Source organism: Camelus bactrianus, chromosome 7 (genome assembly GCF_048773025.1).
Source record: "Camelus bactrianus isolate YW-2024 breed Bactrian camel chromosome 7, ASM4877302v1, whole genome shotgun sequence".
Taxonomy (NCBI): Eukaryota; Metazoa; Chordata; class Mammalia; order Artiodactyla; family Camelidae; genus Camelus; species Camelus bactrianus.
The window spans coordinates 62,672,371-62,685,425 of record NC_133545.1 but is presented as its reverse complement, the minus strand read 5'-3'; the positions used below and the strand labels follow the sequence as shown (position 1 = coordinate 62,685,425).

At 42.9% G+C, this 13,055-nt stretch overlaps 1 protein-coding gene and 1 pseudogene across 1 annotated transcript; both read left to right on the top strand.

Annotated features, from left to right (window-relative positions):
* The first annotated feature begins 12 nt into the window (after window positions 1–12).
* GATAD1 (GATA zinc finger domain containing 1) lies at window positions 13–7,350 on the top strand. Its single transcript, XM_074367502.1, has 5 exons — window positions 13–532; window positions 1,375–1,500; window positions 3,084–3,143; window positions 4,054–4,237; window positions 5,918–7,350. The coding sequence occupies exons 1-5, from the start codon at window positions 281–283 to the stop codon at window positions 6,106–6,108; spliced, it is 813 nt and encodes a 270-aa protein (XP_074223603.1). The 5' UTR covers window positions 13–280; the 3' UTR covers window positions 6,109–7,350.
* Window positions 7,351–9,446: 2,096 nt separating this feature from the next.
* LOC105072513 (MARCKS-related protein-like) lies at window positions 9,447–12,604 on the top strand (annotated as a pseudogene).
* The last annotated feature ends 451 nt before the right edge of the window (window positions 12,605–13,055 follow it).

Below are 13,055 nucleotides of genomic sequence, written 5' to 3'. Positions count from 1 at the left end.
GGCGGCTCGGCTCTCCTCCCAGGCCAGGCCGCGCCCCGCCTCGCGGCGCCTGGGGCGGCCCGGGGCGGCCCGGGGCTGGTGCGGCGAGCCTAGCGGGCGGAACCGGCTTCCTGCCTCCAGGGGGCAGCGGCCGCGGCCTGGTCCCTGCGTGGACAGCTCGGCGCCGCGCCGCGCCGCTCTTCCTGTCTCTGCGGGTGGCAGGCCGGCCAGCTGGCGGCCGGGGCCGGCGGTCGCCATTCCCGTGTCGCTGCGCCCGCGGGGGCCGCCCGAGCCGGCCACGATGCCACTGGGTCTGAAGCCCACCTGCAGCGTCTGCAAGACCACGTCGTCCTCCATGTGGAAAAAGGGCCCGCAGGGGGAGATCCTCTGCCACCACTGCACAGGCCGAGGCGGCGCGGGCGGCGGAGGCGCCGGCTCGGGGGCGGCCGGCGGGATGGGGGGCAGCAGCGGCAGTGGCGGCTTCGGCGCGGCGACCTTCGCCAGCACCTCAGCCGCGCCTCCGCAGAGCAACGGGGGCGGGAGCGGCAAGCAGGTGAGCTCCTCCCGCCCCCCCCGCAGGCGGAGGCCGACCGGACTTGAGGCGGGCGGAGGCCGGGCGGGCGGAGGCCGGGCGGGCGGGAGGGAAGGGGACGGGCCGGGGCATCCTAGGGTTGGATGTGTCCCCTACTGGGCCGGGCCGCCCCCTCCCATCCCCATTGAGAAGGTCATAATTGGTTTGACGCATTCTAAGCACCTTTTCTTGTGAGAAATTGAAAGTCTAAAGAAGCAAGAAAGTTAAAAAAAAAAAAAACCCCGTCAGAAATCCCCCCATTGTAATATTTTGGATAGCACCAGACATCTCAGTATACACATAGAAACGTGAACACGGTCATGCTGCTGGACCTCTTTCCCTGTTAATAAAATTTATTTTACCATTATGCCATGTTATTAAGATTATTTCATTATTTTCAGTGATAGCATAAGTATTCCATTGCAGAAGATGGCGTACCTAGCCCGTTCTCTGGCCTTGGAGTGTTGAGTTTTTAAGGATTTTTCTGTTATAAACACAACATGAATAGTTGATGAATAGTTCTTCCCTTGGTCTACACATACTCCCTCTCCTGCCCCTTGCCCTATTGAAAGTAGGTCACACCTTTTTGGGGGCTGGGGAGATGCTCTCCTAGGGCCTCCCTTTAATTAGCCCAGTTCATTTGATTACCTAGCATAAAAAGAAAAGGCGCTCCCTTACTTCATTGTAAATGTTCATTTAAAGTGCATACTCTGGGATCCTTGTTAAGATGGTTGTTAAGATGGTTGTATCCTTGTTAAGATGAAAAGCAACCTTTCTACACTTTTTATTTCTTTCTCCTTTTTTTCTTTAATTGTTTGTTACAGAGTAAGCAGGAAATTCACAGGAGGTCTGCTCGTCTCAGAAACACTAAGTACAAATCTGCTCCAGCTGCTGAAAAGAAAGTTTCCACTAAAGGAAAAGGGAGAAGACATATTTTTAAATTAAAAAATGTAAGATGTTTGTGGACAGTGTCTTGTATTGTAATGGCATTGTGTGCATGTAATGTGTCCTGGGACTGCCTTCATCTCTCACCATTGAACTTGGACTCTGCTCTTGGGAGCTCTTCTGGGGAGTGGTCCAGACTTTGTAAAAGGGAGTGAACTCTATTGTAGGAGGCTTACTGTTTAAGTTAATAATACCCTTTCTCTCTCTCTTTTTTTTTTTTAGCTTTTATTTTTTCTTCTGGGAAATACAAAATATGATTCTAAAAAAAAACATTGTATTGGGTTCTCTATGCAAAGGATGAGGAGTTTTTGGTATGGCCAAGAATATTAGGGAATTTTTAAAGATCTAAGTAAATAATAATACTGGAACTTGTTCATTTCCATATTTGTTTGTTATTATGGTCCCAGGAAATGTTTCTTACTTACTTACGATGATCAACTTGATGAATATGAATCAGAAATTTTACTAAATCTCCTTTGTGTCTTCTACTATAAGAACATGGATAGTTGAAAGACTTGTGTAGGGGTAGTTGAAAGCACATTTTCATTGCATTAAATTCTAATTATTTTTTATAAATACAGGGGACAATGGTCAAACACAATGGGCAGTGCGTTACAGGCTATTTTTTTTTTAAACCTGGGATTGGTACTCTTTGCCTTCAAAACAGGAATGCTTCACTCACCAGTAAAGGCATTTCTAAAGCTGGACATATTCATTTAAAACACTTAAAGAGAGCCTGTGGTATATATTCTTGCGCAGACTGTGGATTCTTTTCTTGTTGAGAACAGTTGCCCCTAATTTAAGATTTTTTAAGTTTACTTTTCTAAAATGAGGTGTTTATTTACTAGACAAAACATGTAAATATTTGATTAAAGTTGTATATAAACACATTTTCCTCTTAAGATGGTGGAATATGCTTCTGCAGTGTTTTAATATCAATTTCTCTAGCAACATCTTTTTTCAAAAATGATACCAAGGAATATTTGGGAAGGCCTAGTTCCTGTGGTATAAATGTGTGTATTACAGCTTAAGAAGGGATTTCAGTGATAGTTGGGTGGTGGCAAAACTAAGAACTCCCAACAGAGTTTCCTTTGGCCTTGGTTCAGCCTTGCTAGAAAATTAGTGCTCATAATATTAAATGTTATACTTAGTCCCATAGTTAAGTTGAGATGGAAAATGTCTTTGAGGAGACATGTTTTTTATTACTTCCACCTCTGTCATGCTCAGGCGATTAGAGCCAGCATATTTTTATAACTAGAATGTTACTGTGTAATAAAGCTCTGAGAAGGCTTGTGTTAGATCTCAGCCACATATTCAGAAGCTTTTTCTTTGGTTCTCAGCAATCTTTAAGCTAAAAATAGCAGAAATGGCAGCAGAGATATATAGACCTTGCTTTGCCGCTACATTAAGAAAATCTTTTTCTTTTTAACTGCAGTTCTTGTCACCAAACAGCACCTTTAGTATTTCTGAAATTATGGAACTCTCATATATGGCTGGAAAAATGCCTTTACACGCTACACACACACACACACACACACACACACACACAATGAATGTGCTAATATTTTTACTTTTTTTTTTTTCATAGCCCATCAAAGCTCCTGAGTCAGTTTCTACCATAATCACTGCAGAATCAATCTTCTATAAGGTGAGCATCCATAGTTACTGAAAGAAGATTTGGGTCTATTGTAAAATGTGCTGCTAAAATGTTGGGTTAGTCTAAAGGTCTCTCTCTGCTACTCTGTACTAGATGTGGTTGCATTTTTTTTTCTCTTATAAGCTATTTTTCCCCATAGGTGGCTATTATAAAACATCTCATCCAGAGCTGAGGTCGGAGGGGAAGTTGCCTATTGAAATACAATATGAGAATCTTAAGTATTTTTAATCTAGGTTGTAGGAATTATTTTTAAAATGCAAATGTGTGGTGTGGAGTCATGACAGCAAGCCATCCTAGTTAGTGATGGCACTGAAGGGTAAGAAGGCGGAGGTGTGAACTGGACTGGTAGAGGACATGGACTGATATAGAGGGTAGAGTAGGCACAGAGATCCTAAAATGCCTTTAAACAGAAGTGAGAGGACGAAGGACAGTCGTGGGGATTGGCCCTCCTGGAAGTCCATGGTGAGGGAGAGACAGGCACAGGTGTTTTGATAAAACTACTGCTTTTCAAGACTGTACAGAGACAGACCACTGAACTGGTGTAGGAGCCTCTGCTTTAAGTGGCTTTAAGGAAGTCACTTGACCTTTCTATAGCTCAGTGGCTCAGGCCAAAAAAGTAGGGATAATACTGTTGTGATATAAAATCAATGTGTTTTTATAAACAAATGTTTCCTCCAGTTGCAAGTCATTGTGTGTGTGTATAAAAATTTTTTTATTCAGAAATGAAACAGCTTTAGAATTGGCATCATCCATATAAATCTGGATGTGTTGGACCATCTCGAAGACCTTTTATTGACCACTTTGAAAATTGTTGCTTTCATATTAAGAAAGTTTCCGTTTCATAGCTGTGGTGCTGTTCTACTTTTATTTTAAGTATGGGATTATTTTCTACTTCCCCCAGGGAGTCTATTACCAAATTGGAGATGTTGTTTCTGTGATTGACGAACAAGATGGAAAGCCCTACTATGCTCAGATCAGGGGCTTTATCCAGGACCAGTATTGTGAGAAGAGTGCAGCACTGACGTGGCTCATCCCCACTCTCTCTAGCCCCAGGGACCAATTTGATCCTGCATCCTACATCATAGGTGAGTTTGATAGGTATGGGTTCTGGAACCCAGTTAATTCTCTGTTATTATGTGAAAGAATATATTCCTCTACTCCAGCTGCCATAGCAAAATACCACAAACTGGGTTAAACAACAGAAATTAATTTTCTCACAGTTCTGGAGGCTGGAAGTCTAAGATCAAGATGCTCTCAGGGTCAGTTTCTGGTGAGAGCTTTCATCCTGGTTTGTGGACAGCCACCTTTGGTTGTGTCCTCACATAGTTGTGTCCTCCTCTGTGAGTGTACACTCCCAGCATCTCTTCCTCTTCTTATGAGAACACCAATCCTATTGGATTAGAGCCGGACCTTTATGACTTCAGTTAACCTTGATTAACCCCCTTAAAGGGCCTAGCTCCAGATACTACCACATTAGGGGTTAGGGCTTCAGTATATGAATTTGAGGGTATGCAATTCAGTCCATAACAAAGAAGCATAAGTACAAAAACATAGATAGTTTTATAGACAATAATGAAATACATTTTATATAGCTGGGTTTGAGTGCCATCAGTTGTTTTGAGTTACAGCAGTACACACCTACTGAAAAGCTATGTGGATAAGATTTTTCTGTGTTACCCAGGGTTAAACTCTACTAAAAGAATTTATTGCTCAAGAACTAGGTTATTTAGTAACTTATACAAAAACTTACTGAAAAATAATTTCTTAAGGAGCTGTCATATTTATTTCTAAAATCTTACAAATTCTCAGTATGTGTCCTTCTGCATGTCACACACATCCTAGACCTTCTGTAACTTTTTATGTCATTGGTGGTAGTTGAAATAGCAGCCACTGTACTGATTGATTTCAAGGCTGACTGAAGAAGTGGTTCTTGACATAGACTCACAAGAAGTTACTGATAAATATAATTTTGAAAGTGCTTAGAATTTTAAAATTACTCCAGACTTCAGCCTTTCTTCAGTGGGCATATGTTACTTTTGCATTCTAAGAAAAAACGTACAAAAGGTTTTGTTCAGTGAGAACTCAGGGACAAATAAAGTACCAGTATTATTCTCACCTACATGTCAAGTTTGGTACATGACCAAATAGTTTTAGTCTTCTGCTTCTAAGTACGTAGAGTGGACCTTCATTTATGTCTTCCATCAAACAGGGATGTCAGCAGAAGCAGTAATGTGGCGGAGTCACCTCTGGGGCTCCTGTCCCACCTCGTCTTCCTAATCCTCACATTCTAGAGGAGACAGCAGAGCATAAAGGTTCAGAGCACAAGCTCTGGAGCCAGACTGTCTGGGTTCATAGTGCAGCCACTTAGTAGCTGTGAGGTGTTGAGCAGGTTCCTTAATCTCTCTTGTGTAATTTCCTCACATGTAAAATGGGAATAATAATACTGCCTAACTCAGAGGGTTGTTGTGAGGATTCAAAGTATTGATATACAGAAAGTGCTTAGAACAGTGGAGACATACAATAAACACTATGGAAGACTAAATATTATTTTTACAACTATACTGAGTTACTATTTTTGAGAGAATGCTATATTCTTTAAGCAGTTAAAGCAGAAAAAAATGATGGAAAGTAACTTCAGAATAATATATGTTTCAAAGGCTAATGTCAGGTTACCACCAGAACAGTTTCTTCTAGTGTCTAAGAATTTTAGCATTTTATGAAAATGATACATATGTTCAAAAATGTGAACTTTGGTTGCCTTTTAGGACCAGAGGAGGATCTTCCAAGGAAGATGGAATACTTGGAATTTGTTTGTCATGCACCTTCTGAATATTTCAAGTCACGTTCATCACCGTTTCCCACAGTTCCCACCAGACCAGAGAAGGGCTATATATGGACTCATGTTGGACCTACTCCTGCTATAACTATTAAGGAAACAGTTGCCAACCATTTATAGTTTAAAAAGTAAAACTGGATTTTCAGGTATCTTGTATCTGTACTACTGTAAGACATGCCACATACTTCTTTAATGAAATTCTTAGGTGGAAAAGTGACTAAAAAGTTTTTTTCCATACTGCCCAGTAATCATTAGCTTGTTTAATACTAGACAACTTAGAAAATTAGAAGAGATAGAAAAGAATTAAATATATTTTGAGTACATGTATCTCTCAGGCAAAGACTATAATTTCCAGGGAGACCATTAGGAACAGGTAATATCTATTTTTCTCCATAATTTATTTCTAGAAACTCATGAAATGGATTGTATTTTTCTACAAGAATGAAATATTAAGGTTTGTATTTCTAACCAAGGGCTGAATCAAGTAAAATGTAGCAGTGATCAACAATATGTATTACAAAGTTAGAAAAGCTTTATTCTATCATCTAGAAAATTCTATGGCACACTGTTGGCTATTTTAACCTTAAGGAAAGTGATTGGTAGATGATTTTATTTGCACAGGTTTTTTAAAACTTTCCTCATTCTTCTGCAGCAAACAGGGATTCGGAATCATTCAGTTAATCTAAATAGAGCTGCTCTTCACTATTCTCACCTACCTTCTCAGTCAGAGCGAGGCTTCCAGTCAGACCATCAGGTTTTATAGTGTAGACTGCCAGCTTCACTAGAAACGCACAGGAAACATGTACTGTTCAGGCATCCCTGAGCACCAGTTTCTTGACCACCATTTGAATAAACATTGGGCAATCATAAAGATGATTAATAGGTCATTAGCATTGATATCTGAAAAAAGTCCACCTCAAAGTTAAACCATTTGCTGTGGGCTCATAATTACAGGCCTAAAAAGGTGTCTTGAACTTAGAAGGCCAGGTACAGGAATTCTATCCAGAATCAAGTGCAGGTCAGCTAAGTAAGGGAGCAGCAACATAGAGTGGCAAGAAATGGGGAGTGTGCACACTTGCCTCCTCTCCTGTCCTGACTTTAACTATAATTATTTTTCAACCCCAGGAAAATTTGTCAGAATCTAATTTAATCATAACGCTTTTGAGTTGTAACAGTTTTAACTGTTACCATTTTTCTACACAGTTACAATTTGTATGTTGGAAGGAAGCAACTGTAGATAGCTGGCTCTATGTACATAGTTCTCTCTCTTCACAAAAGTTATAGTAAAGTTGTAAATACCATTGTAAATAACTAAATGCAAATATTCAGACTTTGGGATTAAAATGTATTTTTCGCAATGTATTTACTTTGGGCTTATTTCATTCATGCATTCATTCATTTCATTTAAACAATTAAATAGAGATTTCTACCCCAAAATGATATAAATAGAAGACACCAGTGTGTCTGGAGTGACAGATTCATCTCAATATGTAATAGTTATTAGGAAACTCAAAGAATGATCAATAAAATGAACACTTAACGTAAGATATTTATTAAAATGAGGAAATATTTAAAAACCAGTGTATATACTAACCATTTGTTTCTAAACTGGTAGATACTTGTGTAATATCTTTTAAAATAAAGATATATATATCTCATTTTACATATATATGTGTATGTGTATACACATATATATAGATATAGATATAGATATATTACATATATACTCAGAATGAAGTTCTATTGGACCAGAAGAAGGGAGGAGCATTTTTGTGGATTTTGTTTTGTCTCCCTGGGTGTGGTTTAGGTACTATACTTGTTACTTTATACTAGATATGTGAACCATACTTTTTTGTAGGAAGGTGTACTTTCCACACCCAACATATATGAGCCAAGAGGTCAGCTCCATGGATAAATAGGGAACCTGAATGATAGACAAATGGGGGAAAGCTTAAATAACTTATAGTGCATGTATGTGCATTCTTCCAGCTTTACTACAATGAGCATACATATACAGACACACATTGTTTGCATACCACCCAGGTGGTAGTGAGGAACTACCGGGTTTTAGTCCGTACATATATAGAACATTTAATAAATAGCAGTTTTTAAACCTTTGCAAGGAAGACGAATGACATGTTGAGGAAATAAATTTGGTGGTTTAGCTAATTTCCTATATTCACATGATGATTCTAGGAAAGGACTCAGGAGTGACCTCCATCAGCTTCATCAGCTCCAGGGCAGGTGTACATTTAGCTCCGTGACGAAGGACACCGGCTTCTCCTGCAGGGCACCTGCATCATTGAGGTTGGAGGCTTGGCAGGGGTGAGAGACTAATGCAGGTTCAACTTTGTCCTTGCTCTCCTCCACTTCAAGTCCATTTTCCCATGCAGACTGCCTGCCCTGCTGGTTTTATGCCCCAGCCCCAGACACAGAAGCAAAAGCCTTACAGACTGTTCAACAGGCTCCCATAATTGTCTAAGGTAAAATCTCTGTTGTGGGTCCTTTATTCTGTATCATTCCTAGTGGCTCTGTTTCTCTGATTAAATCCTGACTGGTACAGTTACTGAGGCACTGATGAATAAGGCAGGGAACTGATGTTTTTCATTATAAGCTATTTAGAATTACTTGCCTTTTTAAAAAAAAGTACATGGATTACTTTGATAAATTTTTAATTGAAAAACAATGAAGGATATCACATAGGAAAAGATGAACAGATTGGATTATTTAAAAATACTTTAATTTCTATCTGTCAAAAGAGGTGTATACAAAATTTAAAACCAGATAACTCTCTCTTCTCCCTTTTTCTCTTTTTTCTGTTTAAGTGGGAATCATTAACCAGTATTTCTTATTCAGCATGACAGACTAGCATGAAATAATCACTCAACTACAAACAGAAAAGCTACAATCATAACCTCAACTTCTTGAAACATCGTCACTATTTGGAATTATCCTAACTCCTGTGTCCCACCCGAAGCTGGGTAGAATGGAGGAAGTTTATAACAAAAACACCTATGTCTTTAGTACTTGTCCACATGGATAGGGAAGGTGCGAGTGAAAGAGACAGTAACCTTAGAATAAAGAGTGAAGGTGCTGTTGGGAAGATACAATTAAAAAAAAAACAAACAAAACTCCCAACCCAGAAATCCTCTCCACGAAGGTCGCAGAGGAAGTAAACACTTACTCTTTCCTGAACATTTAGCCAGAGTGTGCTATTCACCACAGGCAATTGGCTGAGGCTGCAAAGACAAAGAATGCTCACCCTTTAATACAGCCAAGCAGGTACAGCCCATTACATACATGTTCTTAAGACAAACAGTAACTAGTCCTCGGCAAAGAGAACTTGACAGCGCCATTAGTCACGTGCAGGTATTCCTAAGTTCACCTGTGATGGGGGCGATCACCTGTGTTAGCTAACTGACTTTATGTGGGGCAGGGGACAAACTCGTATCTTTACGATGGAAGTACTTTTACAGCTTGGAACACCGAAGTTAGGCTCTTACCCTCCCACAGAAACTGGAGGTTGGGGTGCTGTCTCTCACATTTACATTTCAGAGAGATGGCTCCCAGGTCCTTGAGAAACACTCCTAGGTTGTAAAGCTGACAGGCTTATTTAGTTTCTAAACAGATACATTTCAAAGAGATGAGAAGATACTTTAAAGTTTTCTAAGGTAAATATTCTGATATAGAAAGGAAATCAAGCTTCTTCTTTTAAACTCTTATTTGTCCTTACAGTGCCCTACATTTGGAAGAGGGAGGAAGTGGGCAGCTTCCTGACCCAGGCCTCGGCCGGGTCAGGGCTGCTATTAATACCTGCATCTGTGAGGGTTTCAACATGGCGGCCCCTGAGCTCAGGCTCAGAGACCCATCCTCCACTCACACAGCCTTATGACCTAGATTATGGCTTACTTAACAAGTCTAAGAGGTTCTGAATTTATGGACAAAGGGCAAAACTGTAATCCCCTGCCAAAGGGAAATTCATTTTCTTTTCATTCTCCACATGCACTTGTCAATGCTTTGTACCTAGCAGGTTCACAAAAATTATCTCTTTTTTTATATTTAAAGAATTAATCATGTGGATTTTGAACACGTTTTAAGATTCCGCCTCCTTCCCCCCACCTTTCACTGGTGAGTCACGAACGCACTAGAAAAACCCCTGTAGCTTTAAAAACAAAAACAAAAAAACCCCCAAAACTGCTGGGAGGTCCCACAAGGCAATTAATTAAACCATTATCTCTGGGAGTGAGACAGGGACTTCACTAGTTTCCAAAGAATCTAGTAAAACTTAAAAATACAAAAAAATGTTTGAAGTTCCAGAGGCGATTCTCATGTGAAGCCAGAAATGAGAACCGTTGTTTTCAAGCTAGTTCTCTCTTGCATATACAATTCAGCTGATAAAAGCTTCAGTTTCTACAAAGTGAGAAAGAGGTCTGCTAGCATCCTGCTTTGGGGCAATTTAGGAAGATCATCAAAGGCCTGTTTATATCAATTAACCCTGATGAAGGTAATTCCTCACCTGTCAAGGAAACTGACACCCGCCAATCACAGCTCTCCAGCTCAGCTGTGGCCTGTTTACCTGACCCTTGAAAACGGAACCTGCTCCTCTCTTGAATCCCTCCTTCTGGCCAATCGTGACGTTTCCACGTTGCCTCTAACGCTGGGTGAAACTCGCTCCTGCCCAGAATCCTGGGAGTGGGCTGCACTGCGTGTGAGGCCCTGCGCTCCCCCAATCCATGGGTTGTGTTCCCTTGACTAAAGGACATAAATTTGTTACTAAAGTGTTTTAGGTTTGTCCTTTGACAGTTTTGGCGCAGAAAGAAGTCCTGAAGGCAGCTGTTGGAGGTACCGAGAGGCTCCTGGACGAAGGTGAGGGTAGGCTTAAAGCTCTTCAGGTACACCACCTCTTTGCCGCTCTGAGCTCTTCCAGTTTGTCCGCATCCTTCCAGGTGGAAAATTGGGGTGTGAGAAACTCCAAATTTTTCAAGGTAAGACTTAATGGGCCGCAAGATTTGGGTTTGTGGCCAACCTCATCTACGAGGTAAGCGCCTCCGGGAGGTCCTGACCGGTCTCGGGAACTGTGCACAGGCAGCCAGAAACAGGAAGCCTGGTTGACTTAGGGAGGATATTTCAACAAGGGGAAATAATAGGTACCTCTCAATCTAAAGGAAGCAAGATGCCAGCTGTTAGGGGACTCGCAAAGCCTCAAGGTCAAGTCCACAGCGAAAACCATTGGGGCATTTGGGGAAATAAATTAAGAACTTTCGGGCTGTTTTGACCAACGGCACACCAGAATCTAAGAAGGCAGGATTCGAAATACTAAAAGCCATTAGGAGGCGTTCTGGCGTGGCGTGGGGCGGGCGCGGCGGGCGCTGGGTGGGCGGGGCGGGCGCTGGGCGGGGCCGGGGGCGGGGTTTCCCCGACACCCCTACCCGTCGGGCGAGAGCCCCACCCTTCCGCTAGCCAGGCCCGCCCTACTCACCTGTGCCCTGCGGCGCGAGCCCAGGGCGGCTCCGGCCCCGGCCCCCACCCCAGCAGAACCCCCGCCTTGGGCAGCCAGAGCTCCGTGTCTCCCCGGGGCGACGTGATCGCCGGGGAGGCAGCAGGCACTTCCCCCGCGAAGGCTAACGGACGGGAGAACGGCCACGTAAAGAGCAATGGAGACTCATTCCCCCTAGGATGAAGGAGAGTCGCCCCGGGTGAACGGAACAGAAGAGGTAGCCGGGGCCGCTGGCGATGCCGTCGAGCCGGCACCCCCTAGCCAGGACGGTGAAGCCAAGGGAGAGCCTCCCCGCCCCCCGCAGGGGACACCCAAGAAGAAGAAATTCTTTCAAAAAGCCTTTCAATTTGAGTGGCCTGTCCTTCAAAAGAAATCGGAAGGAGGGCAGGGGTGATTAGTCAGCCTCCTCACCCACAGGAAGAGCAGGAGCAGGGGGAGATCAGAGCCTGCAGCAAGGAAGGCATTGCCCAGGAAGGGCGAGGCTGTTGCCACCCTTGAGAGCCGGGAGCCCCAGGCCAAAGTGGCAGAGACTAGCGCTGCCTTCAAGGGAGGAGACACAGAAGAAGAGGCAGGGTCCCAGGCCAGAGAGTGGCCCTACACCAGCAAGCGAGCAGAATGAGTAGCTGGTTGCGGGCAGGTGGGTGATTTCTAAGCTGCAAAAACTGTGCTGTCATTGTGAGGTCACTGCCTGGACCTGGTGCTCTGGCTGCCTTCCTGTGCCAGGAATGGAAGGGGATGTTGCCCCCTAGCCATGTTCCCTCTCCTCCTCTCCCTGTGGTTGCAGATAGATTCTCCCATCATCCAGTTGATCTTTCTCTTGAGGCCAGTTGAAGATGGTCCCTCCCAGTTTCCCAAGTTAAGTTAGTGATGTGAAATGCTCCTGTCGTGGCCCTGCCTCCTTCCCTGTCCCCACTCCTGCAGAGGGCAATTGTTGTTTTTCTAACCCAGTTCTTTTCTAAATCCCTGAGCGGGATGTGGGGGTGCCTACACTCCCAAACCCTGAGTGTCCAGCCTTCGCCATTGAGTTTTTAGTCTTTTGTGCTGTGCCTAGTGGTACCTGGGCTGGGGAGGACACTGGCCCTGACCAAGTTTTTATAAATTTACTCAAGTTCAAACCTCCACCTTGTGAATCATCTGTGTCTCTTTTTTGACTTAGTAAACAAATACGAAGCTTTGGGGTCTGGGGGGGGAGTCTGTAATGTGAAACAACTTGTCTTTTTTCCCCCCACCAATTGTTGTAAATAACTTAGAAACCCTAGATTTGTACTTTTTTTTTCCTAACTGCTGAAACCATTCTCTTCTACCTGGTTTTAATGTAACATTTGGAAAAGGAATAAATGTCCCTTAGAAAAAAAACATTAGGATGTCCACCACTATAAAGAAATCTCATAAAAACGTAACTATTGCTAATGAGCATCTTAGAGCTAGTGCTGCAGAATTGGTGGACACAGCTGTTAGAGCTCTGGCTCCTTAAGCCTAAGACTGCTAGGATGAGTTGGTCACCAAATGGGTTAGATAGACACTAGGTCACCTGCCAACCTTAAGAAAATTTCCATGCGGCGAGGTACAC